General features: G+C 41.2%; 1 protein-coding gene across 1 annotated transcript in view; it reads left to right on the top strand.

Annotated features, from left to right (window-relative positions):
- The window catches only part of HS6ST3 (heparan sulfate 6-O-sulfotransferase 3), a 294020-nt gene extending 291641 nt beyond the window's left edge, over window positions 1-2379 (top strand). The window contains exon 2 of the mRNA XM_030459831.1: window positions 1580-2379. Coding sequence (XP_030315691.1) covers window positions 1580-2285 — 706 coding nt within the window. The 3' untranslated portion in view covers window positions 2286-2379. The remainder of the gene's footprint in view (window positions 1-1579) is intronic.
- Window positions 2380-12748: the final 10369 nt, after the last annotated feature.

Here is a 12748-nt window from a genome sequence, read left to right as displayed (position 1 = left end):
TCCATTAGATAGTAGTTCAAGAAGTGGCCCTATGACAGAACATAGTCTATAGTTTGGCCTCATAACCCTATTCCAGAAAATATAGTTTAGATCCTCTAGGTGGAGAACTCAGGATGAGTAAGAACAAAGCATTTGGCCCTGCTTGATTTTTTTTTTTTTCTTTTTTGCACTGAGGAAAGCATCTGCATTTTTAGGAATATGTGGGGAAATCTCTTTTTAATCACAAACTGGAAGCTTATGGAGAAGCTACGGGGAATCTTTAGTGACAGAAAATGGGTAGTATCTGAAAAACAAAGGTAGCTGGCTTGGAGATTGTGAGCAATTTTGAGATTTTTTCATTTAGCTGGAGTTAGCTCTTGTATGAGATAGCCCTCACGAAGCGTTGGTTGTTAAAAGGTTAAGATGTCTGCAGCAAGCTTGGCTCCTGCTTATTTGCTTCATCATTCTCCAGGCTCAAGAAAGAGTACTGAGATCAGACTTTTCTTGAGAAATCTTCAGGCTCATGATTTATTAATGCATTGGTTGCAGTCAGATGAGTCATGCAAACTCACAAGCCTATTTTTATACCAGACCATGTGTTAATTTTAGTCATGAATCTTCTGCTGGTAATTCTAGCTGACAGAAATTTTAAGTATTTTGGTTTTGCTTTGTCTTTAAGATATCTTCCTGTAATTCAGGTGAGTTGTTACTGAATAAAACATTTCTCAGTAAAAAACCTCGATCTGTGAAAGCCTGGTTGAAGCATACTCAATTGCAGTCCATTTGAGATTGCCATAAATAAATGTACAAACTGAATTCAATAGCTAAAAGTTGAACTGACAGTGTGAGTTCTGCAGTTATTTGCTGTAGTTCAGATCAATATTTCTTGGTGTCTCTTTTGTACTCTTGACAGTTGTGGCTGAATAATGATAATCTTTATATCAACAAATGCTTCTATACTACGTGATTACAACTAATTTCAATCAAGCACTTGTCCAAAATTAAGTCATGTGAATGGAGTTTGGGTGTCTCATTATCTTCACTCCAACCCATTTAATAAGAGGGTTCTTTTTAAGGAGGTGGTTCATGCCAATCTTCCACATGGTATTTTTAGCACTTGCAGCATCAACATGAGTTGCTCATGCTTTGCTTATGTTCTGACCAAGTGCTTTATGGATTATTATCTTGTGCGGCACACATCTGTCTAGAAGAGAAGAGGCAATATTATAGAAATCTCTTTTCCCACTCATTTTGCTATTACTGGGGCTTAGTTTTTCAAAGCAGAGGGGAGTACAATCCGGTTAATTGATTTCTACATAAAGTAACTACCGTTGAACTTTGACAGGTCAAAGTCATTCCCTTTCTTTGACAGCTGCTTATTTATTTTCATCTCTCTCTTCTTCTCCCAATTTACCTATTTTATTCACAGTATTCACAAGTCCTTAAGCTTTTTACTGTCTCAGAAGTAGTCACTCAGAAGTGCCTACGTTACACCAGAAAAAGTGAAGAGGGTGGTGGCAGTGGCTGGCAGTTGTTTTATTTCAGAATAAAGAAGTGAAATCCCCTGAATCTTAAAACTGTGTTTGATGCTATATTTCAGGAACTTCTACTACATCACGATGCTGAGGGATCCCGTGTCACGCTATTTGAGCGAATGGAAGCATGTCCAGAGGGGTGCAACATGGAAAACTTCCCTTCATATGTGTGATGGAAGAAGCCCGACACCAGACGAGCTGCCTACCTGTTACGAAGGAGACGACTGGTCGGGAGTCAGCTTACAGGAATTCATGGATTGTAGCTACAACTTGGCCAACAACCGCCAGGTACGCATGCTGGCAGACCTCAGCCTGGTGGGGTGCTACAACTTGACTTTTATGAACGAGAGTGAAAGAAACACGATTCTTCTCCAAAGCGCCAAGAACAATCTGAAAAACATGGCCTTCTTCGGGCTCACAGAATTTCAGAGGAAAACGCAGTATCTCTTCGAGAGGACATTCAACCTGAAATTCATCTCCCCCTTCACCCAGTTCAACGTGACGCGGGCCTCCAACGTGGACATTGGCGAGGACGTGCGGCAGCGGATAGAGGAGCTGAATTTCTTGGATGTGCAGCTCTACGAGTACGCCAAGGACCTGTTCCTGCAGCGCTTCCAGTACTCCAAGCAAGAGGAGCATCAGCAGAACCGGCTCAAGAGGCGAGAGGAGCGACGGCTGCTGAGGGAGCAGAGAGCTCACCAGTGGCCAAGGGAAGAGGCAGCAGACGTAGCTGTTACTGAAGATTATAACAGTCAGGTTGCAAGGTGGTGATGTTCCTCCGTCTTGACTAACAGATGAGAGAGGATCAGAGAGCCTGTGCAACTTGGCTACTTGGGACAGAGCCAAGGAAGGCCTACTGCTTTGGTAAATGAGACCATGTCTGAAAAGTACCCCTCCTTGTCTCAGTTTCTCTTGGTTTCTGCCAGTGTGGAGAATGTATTTTTTTTCTCTCCATAGGCATTGACTAGTGTCATTAAATGGCAGTAGAATAGATTCCTGGCCATAAAGACTTCCTTCAAATCCCTAAGCTATGAGGATGGGTTGAAGAGAGAGCTATATTGTTTGCATTAACAGATGTACCTTATACAATCTGAGCTACTTGAGCAAAACTTGAGCTGACATTATTGAAAAATTGAGAAAAAAATACCTGGTTTGGTTCCTCAGTGATATGAGAGCTGTTTTATTTCATGCTGTCCTTTGCAGCTCTAGTGCATAGCTTTCTCGTGAATGAAATTGAGGAAGAACCATTGCCCTTCAACCTTCTACATGCTGTGTTTTGATTAAGGAACAAATTTGCTGAGGTGATTAGAAAAGACCTAGGAAATGTGGGACTGGGGCATCGCATGTTCTGCTCTGTTAGCCAACAATCAATCAGAGATGATTTATAAGTAAAGTGATGGAGGGGATAGTTTATTTCTCCACAGATGTTGAGAGTACTGAACCCAGCCAGCTAGCAACCATCTTTCTGAGTGTGTGTGACAAAGGGAAAGCCTTGAGAAATGAGGTTCATGTGGCAGATGGGCACACGTCGCTGAGATTATCTGGCTGGAGGCAATGAAATCAGCCTTCACATTCACAGGAGGTGAAGAGGGGCCAAACAAACTACAGGGAAGAGGAAAGAGAGAGCAGGAAAATCTTAAATATTAGTGTGACATTTTCCAGATTTGCTGTAAAAGCCTGCAGATATATTGTCTACAAATGAAGGCAGGTTTATGGTATTGTCTGTTAAAATACATTGATGCCAAGTGAATGCAATTTTAATTGGTTTTCTCTCTAACTACAGTAGTGGCTAAGAAAAAAAATTGGCTTTTTTTTTTTAATAGGATACATAATGGGTATGTGGAGGGTCTTGATATTTATTACTCTGTTTAAAGATTCTTTGTAAATTTATTGTTTTCATGATGGGAAATCTGTATCTGTTTTTCTTCCTTGTCTAGAAAAAGATTCAATGGGTTCTTCCTCCATGTGTTACTTTCTTGTGGCTAAACTGCATCTATTTATTCCAAGATTTTATGTTGTTCCATTCAGAATAGTGAAATTTTAAATAGAGGGTCCTGTGAACCGTAGATCTTTTGAGAGGTTTTTTCCTTCTTCTAGCATAAATGTAGAGCATTAGGAGGAAATTTCTCTAAGTGCCTCAATGTGGCTGCTAAAGCAAGATGCTGAAAGTATATTATTGCATGTATGAATGGCTTTTACCCTACAGATTTCCTCATTAGAGATACCAGAGTACCTGAAGTGGATGCACATTTCTCATTTATTTTCAAAATCTAAGGGTTTTATCCAGTTGATAAAAATAATGTGTTACAGAAAAAAAAAAAGAGGCTGAATTTGAAAATTTGTCGCTTCATTTCCAAGTTTTTTGTTTTTTTTTTTACTGCTCGCTGTATCTTTTTTTTCTTCTGACAATGCTATTGCTACTTATCTATGCACAGTATCAAAAATCTGATCTAGCAGTCCTGTTGAGAGTTAATGCATACAATAATATATTAAACATGGAATATCATAAGAGCTATCACAAAGTGAAGAGAGCTGCCAGTATGATGCCTCATTATCAATGTGGTTTATTAGCATTATGCTATGTAGCTTATTAGCATTATGCTGCTCGACACCTGATTGTCAGTGTGCTACTTTTAGGGTGAGTAGTGGTGTTTTTTCATCCCTAATACCCATTCTACTGGTGGATCATGTGTATCTTCCTCCTAATTTTGCCTTTGGAAGGGAGAAAGTGGGACTGCAGATCATTATTCTTCTGTCTGGGTATAGTATGTCTGTTGTAGAGAAGAGTGAAGAGCTCTCTAAACTCTTGTGGTGGGTGGTACCACTTGGATTCCCCGTTGCCTGGAAGAGGCACTTGGACACCTCTCTCCCACGTGGATCTACCTTCAGAGAGTTAAATGGAGGTGTTTATAGTCTAGGACTGCAGCTCGCTCTGCGTGGGTGCAGGATGACAAGGCCATGAAGAGCTAAGCCTGACTGGTGTCACTGCACCTTTAGCACACTGCAGGTAATCTTCATCTAGCTGCCATCTTACCCTCTGGCACCAGGGCTGCAGGATGGGCTGGCTCTGACCCAGTGGAGGGAAGGAGCTGGTGACACAGGGACAATGGGGAGCTGTTGCATCTCCCCATTCCCAATTCATCTCCTCCCGTGCAACAGGCCCCACAGCAGGAGGGGGGGAGGATACCTTTGGCACCTGAAATGCTATGTCCAGGATTTGTAGGTGCATCCCATGTTTTCATGAGCACAGGAGATGCTGAGTGAGACCGAAAGGGCCCCCAGCAGAGGCAGAGGCAGTGTGGATAGTGGTGTGGGGCAGGCCTTGGAGAAGCCTGGCACCTGGGAAGAAAGATGAAAAGCCACATTAAGGAGGAAGGTTAGCAAGGAAGTAGTCAGTCCCAGCCCTTTCTCTGTTGTAAGTCATCCCTTCTTTATCCTCCTGAGCAAACAAAACTGGGTCCCTTCTCTGGAGTACCTGCCTCTTTCCCCAGGAGGCCACCTCTCCTCGCTGCTCACGGCAATGGAGGCCTCGTTCTTCATTTAGAAAATGCAGTGTTACCATTTCAGGGGAGAGATGTGAGAGAGCTCAGAGATTGTTCCCTGCAGCCTTGCCAGTGACTGTAAGTATCGGTTTCAGCTGTCTACGCACACCAACCACCCTCCAGACTGTTCCTTCTGCCTGACACAAAACAAAGCCTAATGAGGAAAATCGAAGCAGTCTTTGGGTGGTTTACATTAGCTTCTGGCAGTACCTTATTGTGATGCCTAACCTTTTCCTCAGCTGTCTCCCAGGAGCCAAGACTAGAGTCCTGAAAGAGCTGCTAATGTGCTGTATCATCTGTGTTAATGGGATTTGCCTTAACACTTGAGATTTAGTTAACACTGAAGCTGGGTTTGTTGGTTTGGGGTTTTTTTCCCCCCTGGAGCCTGTGCACAGATCATCCTGGTTGTGCAGGAGGAGTTGAGGAGGGGATCAGCCAGCAGCTGAGGTCTCATCCAGAGCCTCTGGGACTGGGGATTTAGCACCTCTTTCTCCAGCTGCAGTGGTAGATCCAGCAAATTCACTCCACCAACAATACTTATTTTCTTAACAGCATTTCCTGGCATGTGGAAAAGAAAGCAGTTTGTAAATAATTTCAAGGCTGAGTTCTAAGACACAGGCCTGCAGCTTTTTTTTCCTCTTGGGCGCTGTGCCTGAAATAATGTAACGCAAAAGCAAAATAAAGGCCCTGGTTCATATCTCTGTTATACCAGGTTTTCATTGCTCTGACAGCAGAGACTTCACTGTAATTACACTGGCTCATGTAAGATTGGAGCTCAGTCTGTTTCTCTTGAAACCTCCATGAGCAACAGCACTACAGGATTTCTGTCCATCTTCCTGGCATTATTTTGTTGCTTAAACAAGGCAATTTGGCTTCTGCTACTGTGGAGATGAAACAAATCTCATTCTTTTGTAATGGAGATGTACTTTGCTAATCTCTCCCATCACATCCTTAGCACTGGCTGTCTTTTCCAGTTATGATTCACTCTAGGCTTGGAGCAGGAATAGAAACATGCAGTGTTGTTAAAACTTGTTCCTGGTAATTCGATGTCTAGTCCAAGAACTTAGCCTATTGCCTTTGGGCCATACTTTATTAAAGTGTGAAAATTTGTTCTCTCTTCCCCACATCTCAGAGCTAACAATAAAAAGCTTTTTCACTGTGAGGAAAGTTAAAAAACCACCTTTTCTGATGCTGGATATTCTTCTCTGCAGTTGTGTTAATGATGAGGCCTTGCTAGGGCTTCTATCTAATATTTGGTAGTTATTTGCAGTTCACTAAAAACAGAAGTATAGAGCAAAAAAAGCTATGAAAGTCAGATCCATAGCCAAACTTTCTCACTGCATTATATCCATTCAACCAAACCAAATGGCAAGTCACATCATTACCTGGAGATGCTTCTGAGCTGGTGTCCCTTTGAGAAACCAGGAGGTTTCTCAAGTAGGGCTTCTCATTAACACACCCATCCTTTTGCACTAGTGGGTTCTTGTTTCCCACCTGCAGCCTTGTATCAGTTGTGATGTTAGAAAACTTAGTTCACTGATGCTTTTTTTCCTCTCCATTGCTGTTCCCCTGACATGTATGCAATTACTCTTTTTTGGTCTGGGCTAAAGAATATCTTATTTACAGGCTGGCAGAGACTGTCCTGTATGAGATGAACAATCACAATAAAATCATTCTGCTGGAGCAGGTTGCTGTTCCTACTTACATGTGACAAAAACATACTCAGAAAAGGTACCCAATATGCCCTGAAACTCTTTTTTCAGCTTTGTTCTTGCAATAATTTATTTGTTGATTTTTTTGTGGAGGGAAGTGGATTCTGTAGCCTACAATGTCCTTGGCTTTCTACTTGGCCCAGTAGCTTACTGATTTCAAATAAATGTTGGAAGTGAAAAAAGAAGAATTTCAAGATTTCCCATCACTTTCCAAGGTGAAAGGGTAAAATAACAGGCTGTAAATTACTTTAGGAATTTTCCTTCTGTTTATGTGCAATAATGTGTGTGAACTCTGCTACTAAGAGCTTGTATTGTGAGTAACCATATCTACTTTTATTCCTATTTAAAAGATAGTTTGTAGACTTCATTGATGTAAAGCACAAATTAATTATTTAATGTGTTTAACCATTGTGATGTCAAAAGCAATTGTTTTCATATATTTATTTGTTGGGTGGTTTTCTGTAAAACGATACTCATTAGGAAATCTGTTAAAAATGAAGAAGTTTTGTTGAATATTGTTGGGTCCATGAATTACTTATGAGCAACAAATAAACATTGTATGCGTTTTTGAAACACTAAAGGTTTCGGTTTATCTACAAAGCCATAAAAATGACTGAAAATGCTTCTGTTGGGCTTGTTTCAAGCATTAGTAAAGACCCACTGTGACCATAATTATGTGGGTTTTTTTAGCAAACATGCATGTACGGAGGAAAATCATGTTGGTATAACTTATTATTCAATTCTACTGGGGCCAAATACCAAATCTTATGATTCAAATTTATGTTAGTGGGCTGTATCTCAGACAAATTGAATTAAGACAGGAGACTCTGGACTTGAATACTCAACCAGCACTAATTCAAGTGACCCCAGTGGCAGAATGTCCATACTTGGATTTAATTAAGACTTAAGTATGCACTTAGTAGTCATGAATTCATTAGACTTCATTTTTGCTCCAGTGGAACTGAGGACCAGTCTGGACTGTGAGGATGATCTTGTAAACTACTGTGAGGAAGAATGAGAAGCTGCAATCTGCTGCCACACCGTCAGCCTTGAGTCTGTGTTCTCAGGACCAGGTTAATAGCAATTAATAACAAGGTACAAGTATACTTATGCCTTCCAAGAGGACTGTGCTAGATAACCTTTTGTAGCCCCTTTGAGTGCTATTAGTGAAATTCCCACTGGAAATTTCTGTTTTCATGCCACAAGTACCTATGTTTTGAGGACCTAGCAGGGCTGGCAGATATTGTAGTCTCCAGGTTTTTCTAGATTGTGGTGGAAGTGTCATATTGCTTGCTTGGTTGTTGCTGTGAGAGCTTAGTTCTTAGTTCTTAGTTCTCCCAAGCTTAGTTCTTGGGAGAGAGGTGTCAGCCTCTGGAAACACATGGTATTGTTAGAACCAAACATCCAGAAGCTGGTGGCTGAGTAAGCATGAAGCTCAGTCCTGGCAGACGAGATGAGGATGTTCATACTACTGGGGAGCAACTCTGGTTGCTAAACAGAGTCATCTAATGGTGTTTACAGTGCACTCAAGATGCCCAGTTGACCAGCAGCTGCTTGCCAATGTTATAAATGACTGAGACTAAATATTCGGTTAATGGTTTAATTTAATTAATAAATTGAAATTGCAGGAAGCAAAGCAGTGCTGGGTGCATGGGGAGTCTCCACTCCACTCACACTCAGACTCCTAAAACTCTAGAATTACCTTATATTGATTACAATTCTATGAATATTAAAAAGGGGTGGGTTTACATATATATTCATAGGGATTACATCATGTTATTACAATATTCATGATAGGCGAAGCCTGGGTGGAGTCCTCTCTTGGAGAGATATCGGGGGGTCATTAGGGGGTCTTTGGATGAAGTAAGAAGTCTTCCTCAAACTTGAACCATTTACCTTTCTTGCTTTCGCCGACTTCATTATCTTGTTACAGAGCAAAATTAGACCCTAGCCATAATTTTTCCCTTATCTGCTGATTGTGGCATTTTTATGTTGTCTCTGTGCAGATGTTTGTGTTCTTTTGGTGCCTCGTTAGCCTTGGCAGTGCCTTGTTTTAAGAACAAGGCCCATGCTTCAATTATCACCGAGACAGAAGTCAGTCTCGTTACAGCCTTGTGTTACTTACTCTGTTTTTGTGGAAAATTATAGGTCTCAATTGCTTTGTCTAGCCCCATATTCACTTTCTGCTTAGTTTAATTCTGAATTTACTGGTTAGGAATACAAATTCATTAATATCATGTATCACACCAAGAAGGCTGCAAATCTCAGAATAGATGCTTTTTCATATCTGTAAACCCTGTAAACCCTGCCTGAAGTACCTTCAGATCATTGAACAGCAGTCTCTCTCCTCGAGACTGGTTAGGAACTCAAATGGGTCCCACAGTACCTGAACCATTTGGGGGCATCCCTTGAATCAATCTGCAAGCTGAGAATCCATCATCATCACCAGTTGTGAGCACAAAATTAAATGCACTGCAGGACAATGTGAGTGATGGAAGAGCAAAATGAATGTTGTTACATTTCTAGGTCCTGCATCCTGGTGAAAGCAGTTATCAAGCTGGGGCCGAAGATGGTAAATGAAATAAATGTCTGCATTGCTGATACATGTTACTGCATTGCAAAAGAAGAAATGGATTTTGTGACTAGAAAACAAATGATTTTTTTCCACATACATGGTTGCATTTCAACAAATACATCAGAAAATTGCACTGTAATATGCAGTTTATGGCACAGTTAAAACCAAGAGCGAAACTCAGTGTTTCTGGGTTGTGTTAACGTGCAGCTGGAGAAAGGATTTGATTTTTAAGATTTACTTCACACTTATTTCTATTTTAGCTACAGAGGCTATACAAGGTGTGACATCTTTCAGCATTTGCTAAGAAATTTGTGAGTATGCCCCGAAAATTCCAAATATGAGCAGGTGAGATTAAACAGTATGAAGGTAAGACAATGACTTATAAATCTGTCCTGTGTAAAAGCACAGAGTGCTGAAAACATGGTGAAAATAAAAAAGCTCTGCCCTGCTCAGACAAGGGGGCTAATGCAGGAATTTGTCTGCTGGTTAAATAGCTCACCACTTCATTGTGAAACATTGAGTGAGACTTCTTTCACATAAGTAGAGATCATATGGCAGCCAAACTATTCATGCAACCCCTGGGGTCCTCCTTATGGGGGTAAGAAGGATATCATCCGAGAAACAGCTCCTTCCCTTTGCTTTTCATAAACAGGGGGAAATAATCCTTCAGTGTGCTTCAGAGATGGTAGAGCCTCAGCTGTGCCAGAGGATGAGGAGGCAGCACTTCACTTTTGGGAAGACTGCACTTGAAGTGGAAGTGAGGTTTCCAAGTGGATAGGACTGGAAACATTTGAAGATGTGACAAGGGCCAGAGGGGAAGGATTAAGGACAGAGAGAGCTGATCTGGGCTGATCAAACCACTATGATGAGGGAGGTAGCAAAGAAATAGAAGAGAAATGGGGAGGTGTGCAAGCATCAGAAAGCCAAAGAGACACCCACTGCAAAAGGCAAGTGTGGGTGTGGAAATCCCCTGAAAAATCTGCTTAGCTACTCATATTTCAAGGAAAAAAATTACAGTCAATTTGGGGGGATTTCTGCCTTACATAGAAATCTTTATACTGGTTATTTAATGTCTCCTCAGGCCCAGCATCCTGAGGCAGGGTCTGCAGGGTCATCTGAAACTGTCAATGCTCTGCCAAAAGCAGGCACGGTCACCCAGCAGTCCCTCATAGATGGCATTTCCATGGCATGTTTTCCAAAAGCCAGACAAGCAGCCCTCTGTTGCCACACAGGGCTCAAGCAATTTCTCCCTCTGTCTAGAGCAAGTTTAGCTTCAGGTGAGACTGGAAATCTGAACTGGTGATATTCATGATAAGTGGTGGTGGCAGTGTCCCTGCTACAGAAGTGGAAGTGTTTCTGACTAACAGGGTGCAGGAACAGGCTTGCTAATAAATGGCTGGATGTTAAGTAGGAAAATCAGAATAACCCCTGGTGAAATCCATCAACAACAGACCAAAATAAAATTTTATCATTACTGTAAGAAATATTGTGGTCTGACTGACCTGAATATGAATGATGGTCCAGTCAGGACAGGGTTTCAGCAGAGGAATTGTGTGAAAACAAACAGTGCCAAAAAAAAAAAAAAAAAAAAAAAAAAAAAAAAAAAAATCAACGTTTTTGAAGACTTTAATGCTGCACAGGTTCAGGTCTGGTCTGGGGGTAATATATGTGTCTAGGGGTAGTATATGGGGATAAGATGTGTGTGTGTATATGCTTGTATCTGCATGGCCACATATGCACACATATCTGATCTTTCAAAATGCTGCTGCTGGCAGCTAGCTTACAGTTTGGATTGATTAATACAGGCTAGGACCATGTGCTCTGGATTCCTTGTCAGAGTCCAGCTATGAGTCTGCCTTTGTTTTGGAGGATGTTTTTATGTAAGGACCAGACACAGAGAAATGGATCTCCATCCAGCACAAACTGCTGAGAGCAGGAGCTTTTCCTCACCTGCAGTATTGCCAAAAGCTCAGCACTATCTTGCTAGCTTGAGAGAGTCCATCTGTGAGATGTGGTCTCGTGATCTTCCTTTTCTGTCTCTGCACTTTTTAAATGATTGCTGGTGGTAGCAAATGGGTATGCAGCAGAACATCTATAAGACAATACTCATCTCAGAGATGAAGGTAGAATAAAAAATAGTAAAGCAGCCCCCCCACACCATTCTTGGGCACACTGTGGGGTATGTGTCAATCACAGTGACTAGTGCTTCTTATAGCAAATCCCTTCCTCTGTGTCAAGCTGCTTTTATGAACCACAGAGCAAGTCCCTATCTCAAGCTAGCTTCTCTGGACCCTAGCTGGTCTCACAGCTTTCCTCCATTTATCTCCCTCACTTTCTGAATCCCTTTGACTTCTGATAAGCTCTCACAAGCTCTTAGTTCCTGTGGCTATCCATAAACTGGGAGCTCTCCTCAGCTCCTTAGTCCCAGCTCAATACTGGGGAGGCCTGAGGATACCCTTGCCTTCTCCAAGCATCCAGCTCTCCACTCAAAGAAAGCAAAAACAGATGGGTTAAATGAAATCTAAGGCCACCCTAATGATAGTGAGTGATGTGACCAAGACTTCAGGTTGTGGCCTTGTTATTGACCATCTAAATTGCACCATCTAAATTACTCAGCTGTATGTTTGTGAGAATTAAATGGCAAATAAATGAGTTGCAGTTTATGAAAGGTTTAGATAAACAATCATGGGATGTTTCATCTTCTATTTGGATCAACTGGGCAGCTAGCTCAGCAGATCATGGGCTAAATTTAAACTTCTCTTGGGTCTGAGCCAGGCTTGCCTTTGCCAGATTTTGTTTTAAAGAAGCATCACTATTTATAAACTCCTAGCAGAATTTATCTGTCAACATTGCCAAAATATGCCACATTTAATCCTATTTAAAGAAATCACAAAATAGAATAAGCATCTGAAGGAATAAATATGTAGGAAATAAGTATTTCTGGTACTGCTGGGCAAAATATGCAATCTCATTGCCTCTTAATGTTCCCAGGCTTGAGAAATGTAGGCATCAGTGGAGGGTGATTCATCTCCTGGAACACCTACCTAAATGAGGACATATTAATCTGCCTTTTTCTTTCTGTGTACTATGAAGGGATGTAAACTGAAGAAATCTAAGTGGTAGACTCTAATTTATCTGCTTTGACACCATGCCTAATGGATGAACCCTGTACATTTCAAGCTCACAGTGACCACTTTACTGTAAAAAAAACCTCAAGGTTTGCCCATCCCCCTGGGTCTATGACATCCTGTGAACAAAACTGTAAAGATTTATCTTAAAAACAGATTTTGGAAAATTAGGGTCAACTAGATTTGCATCCTCTCTCTGGTAGTGGCTCAAGTAGCTTCTTGAGAAACAAGGAAGCTACATAAATATATATATATATATATATGTATGTATATCATA

The sequence above is a fragment of the Calypte anna genome, chromosome 1, assembly GCF_003957555.1.
Source record: "Calypte anna isolate BGI_N300 chromosome 1, bCalAnn1_v1.p, whole genome shotgun sequence".
NCBI lineage: Eukaryota > Metazoa > Chordata > Aves > Apodiformes > Trochilidae > Calypte > Calypte anna.
This window is presented reverse-complemented; position numbering and strand designations above follow the sequence as displayed.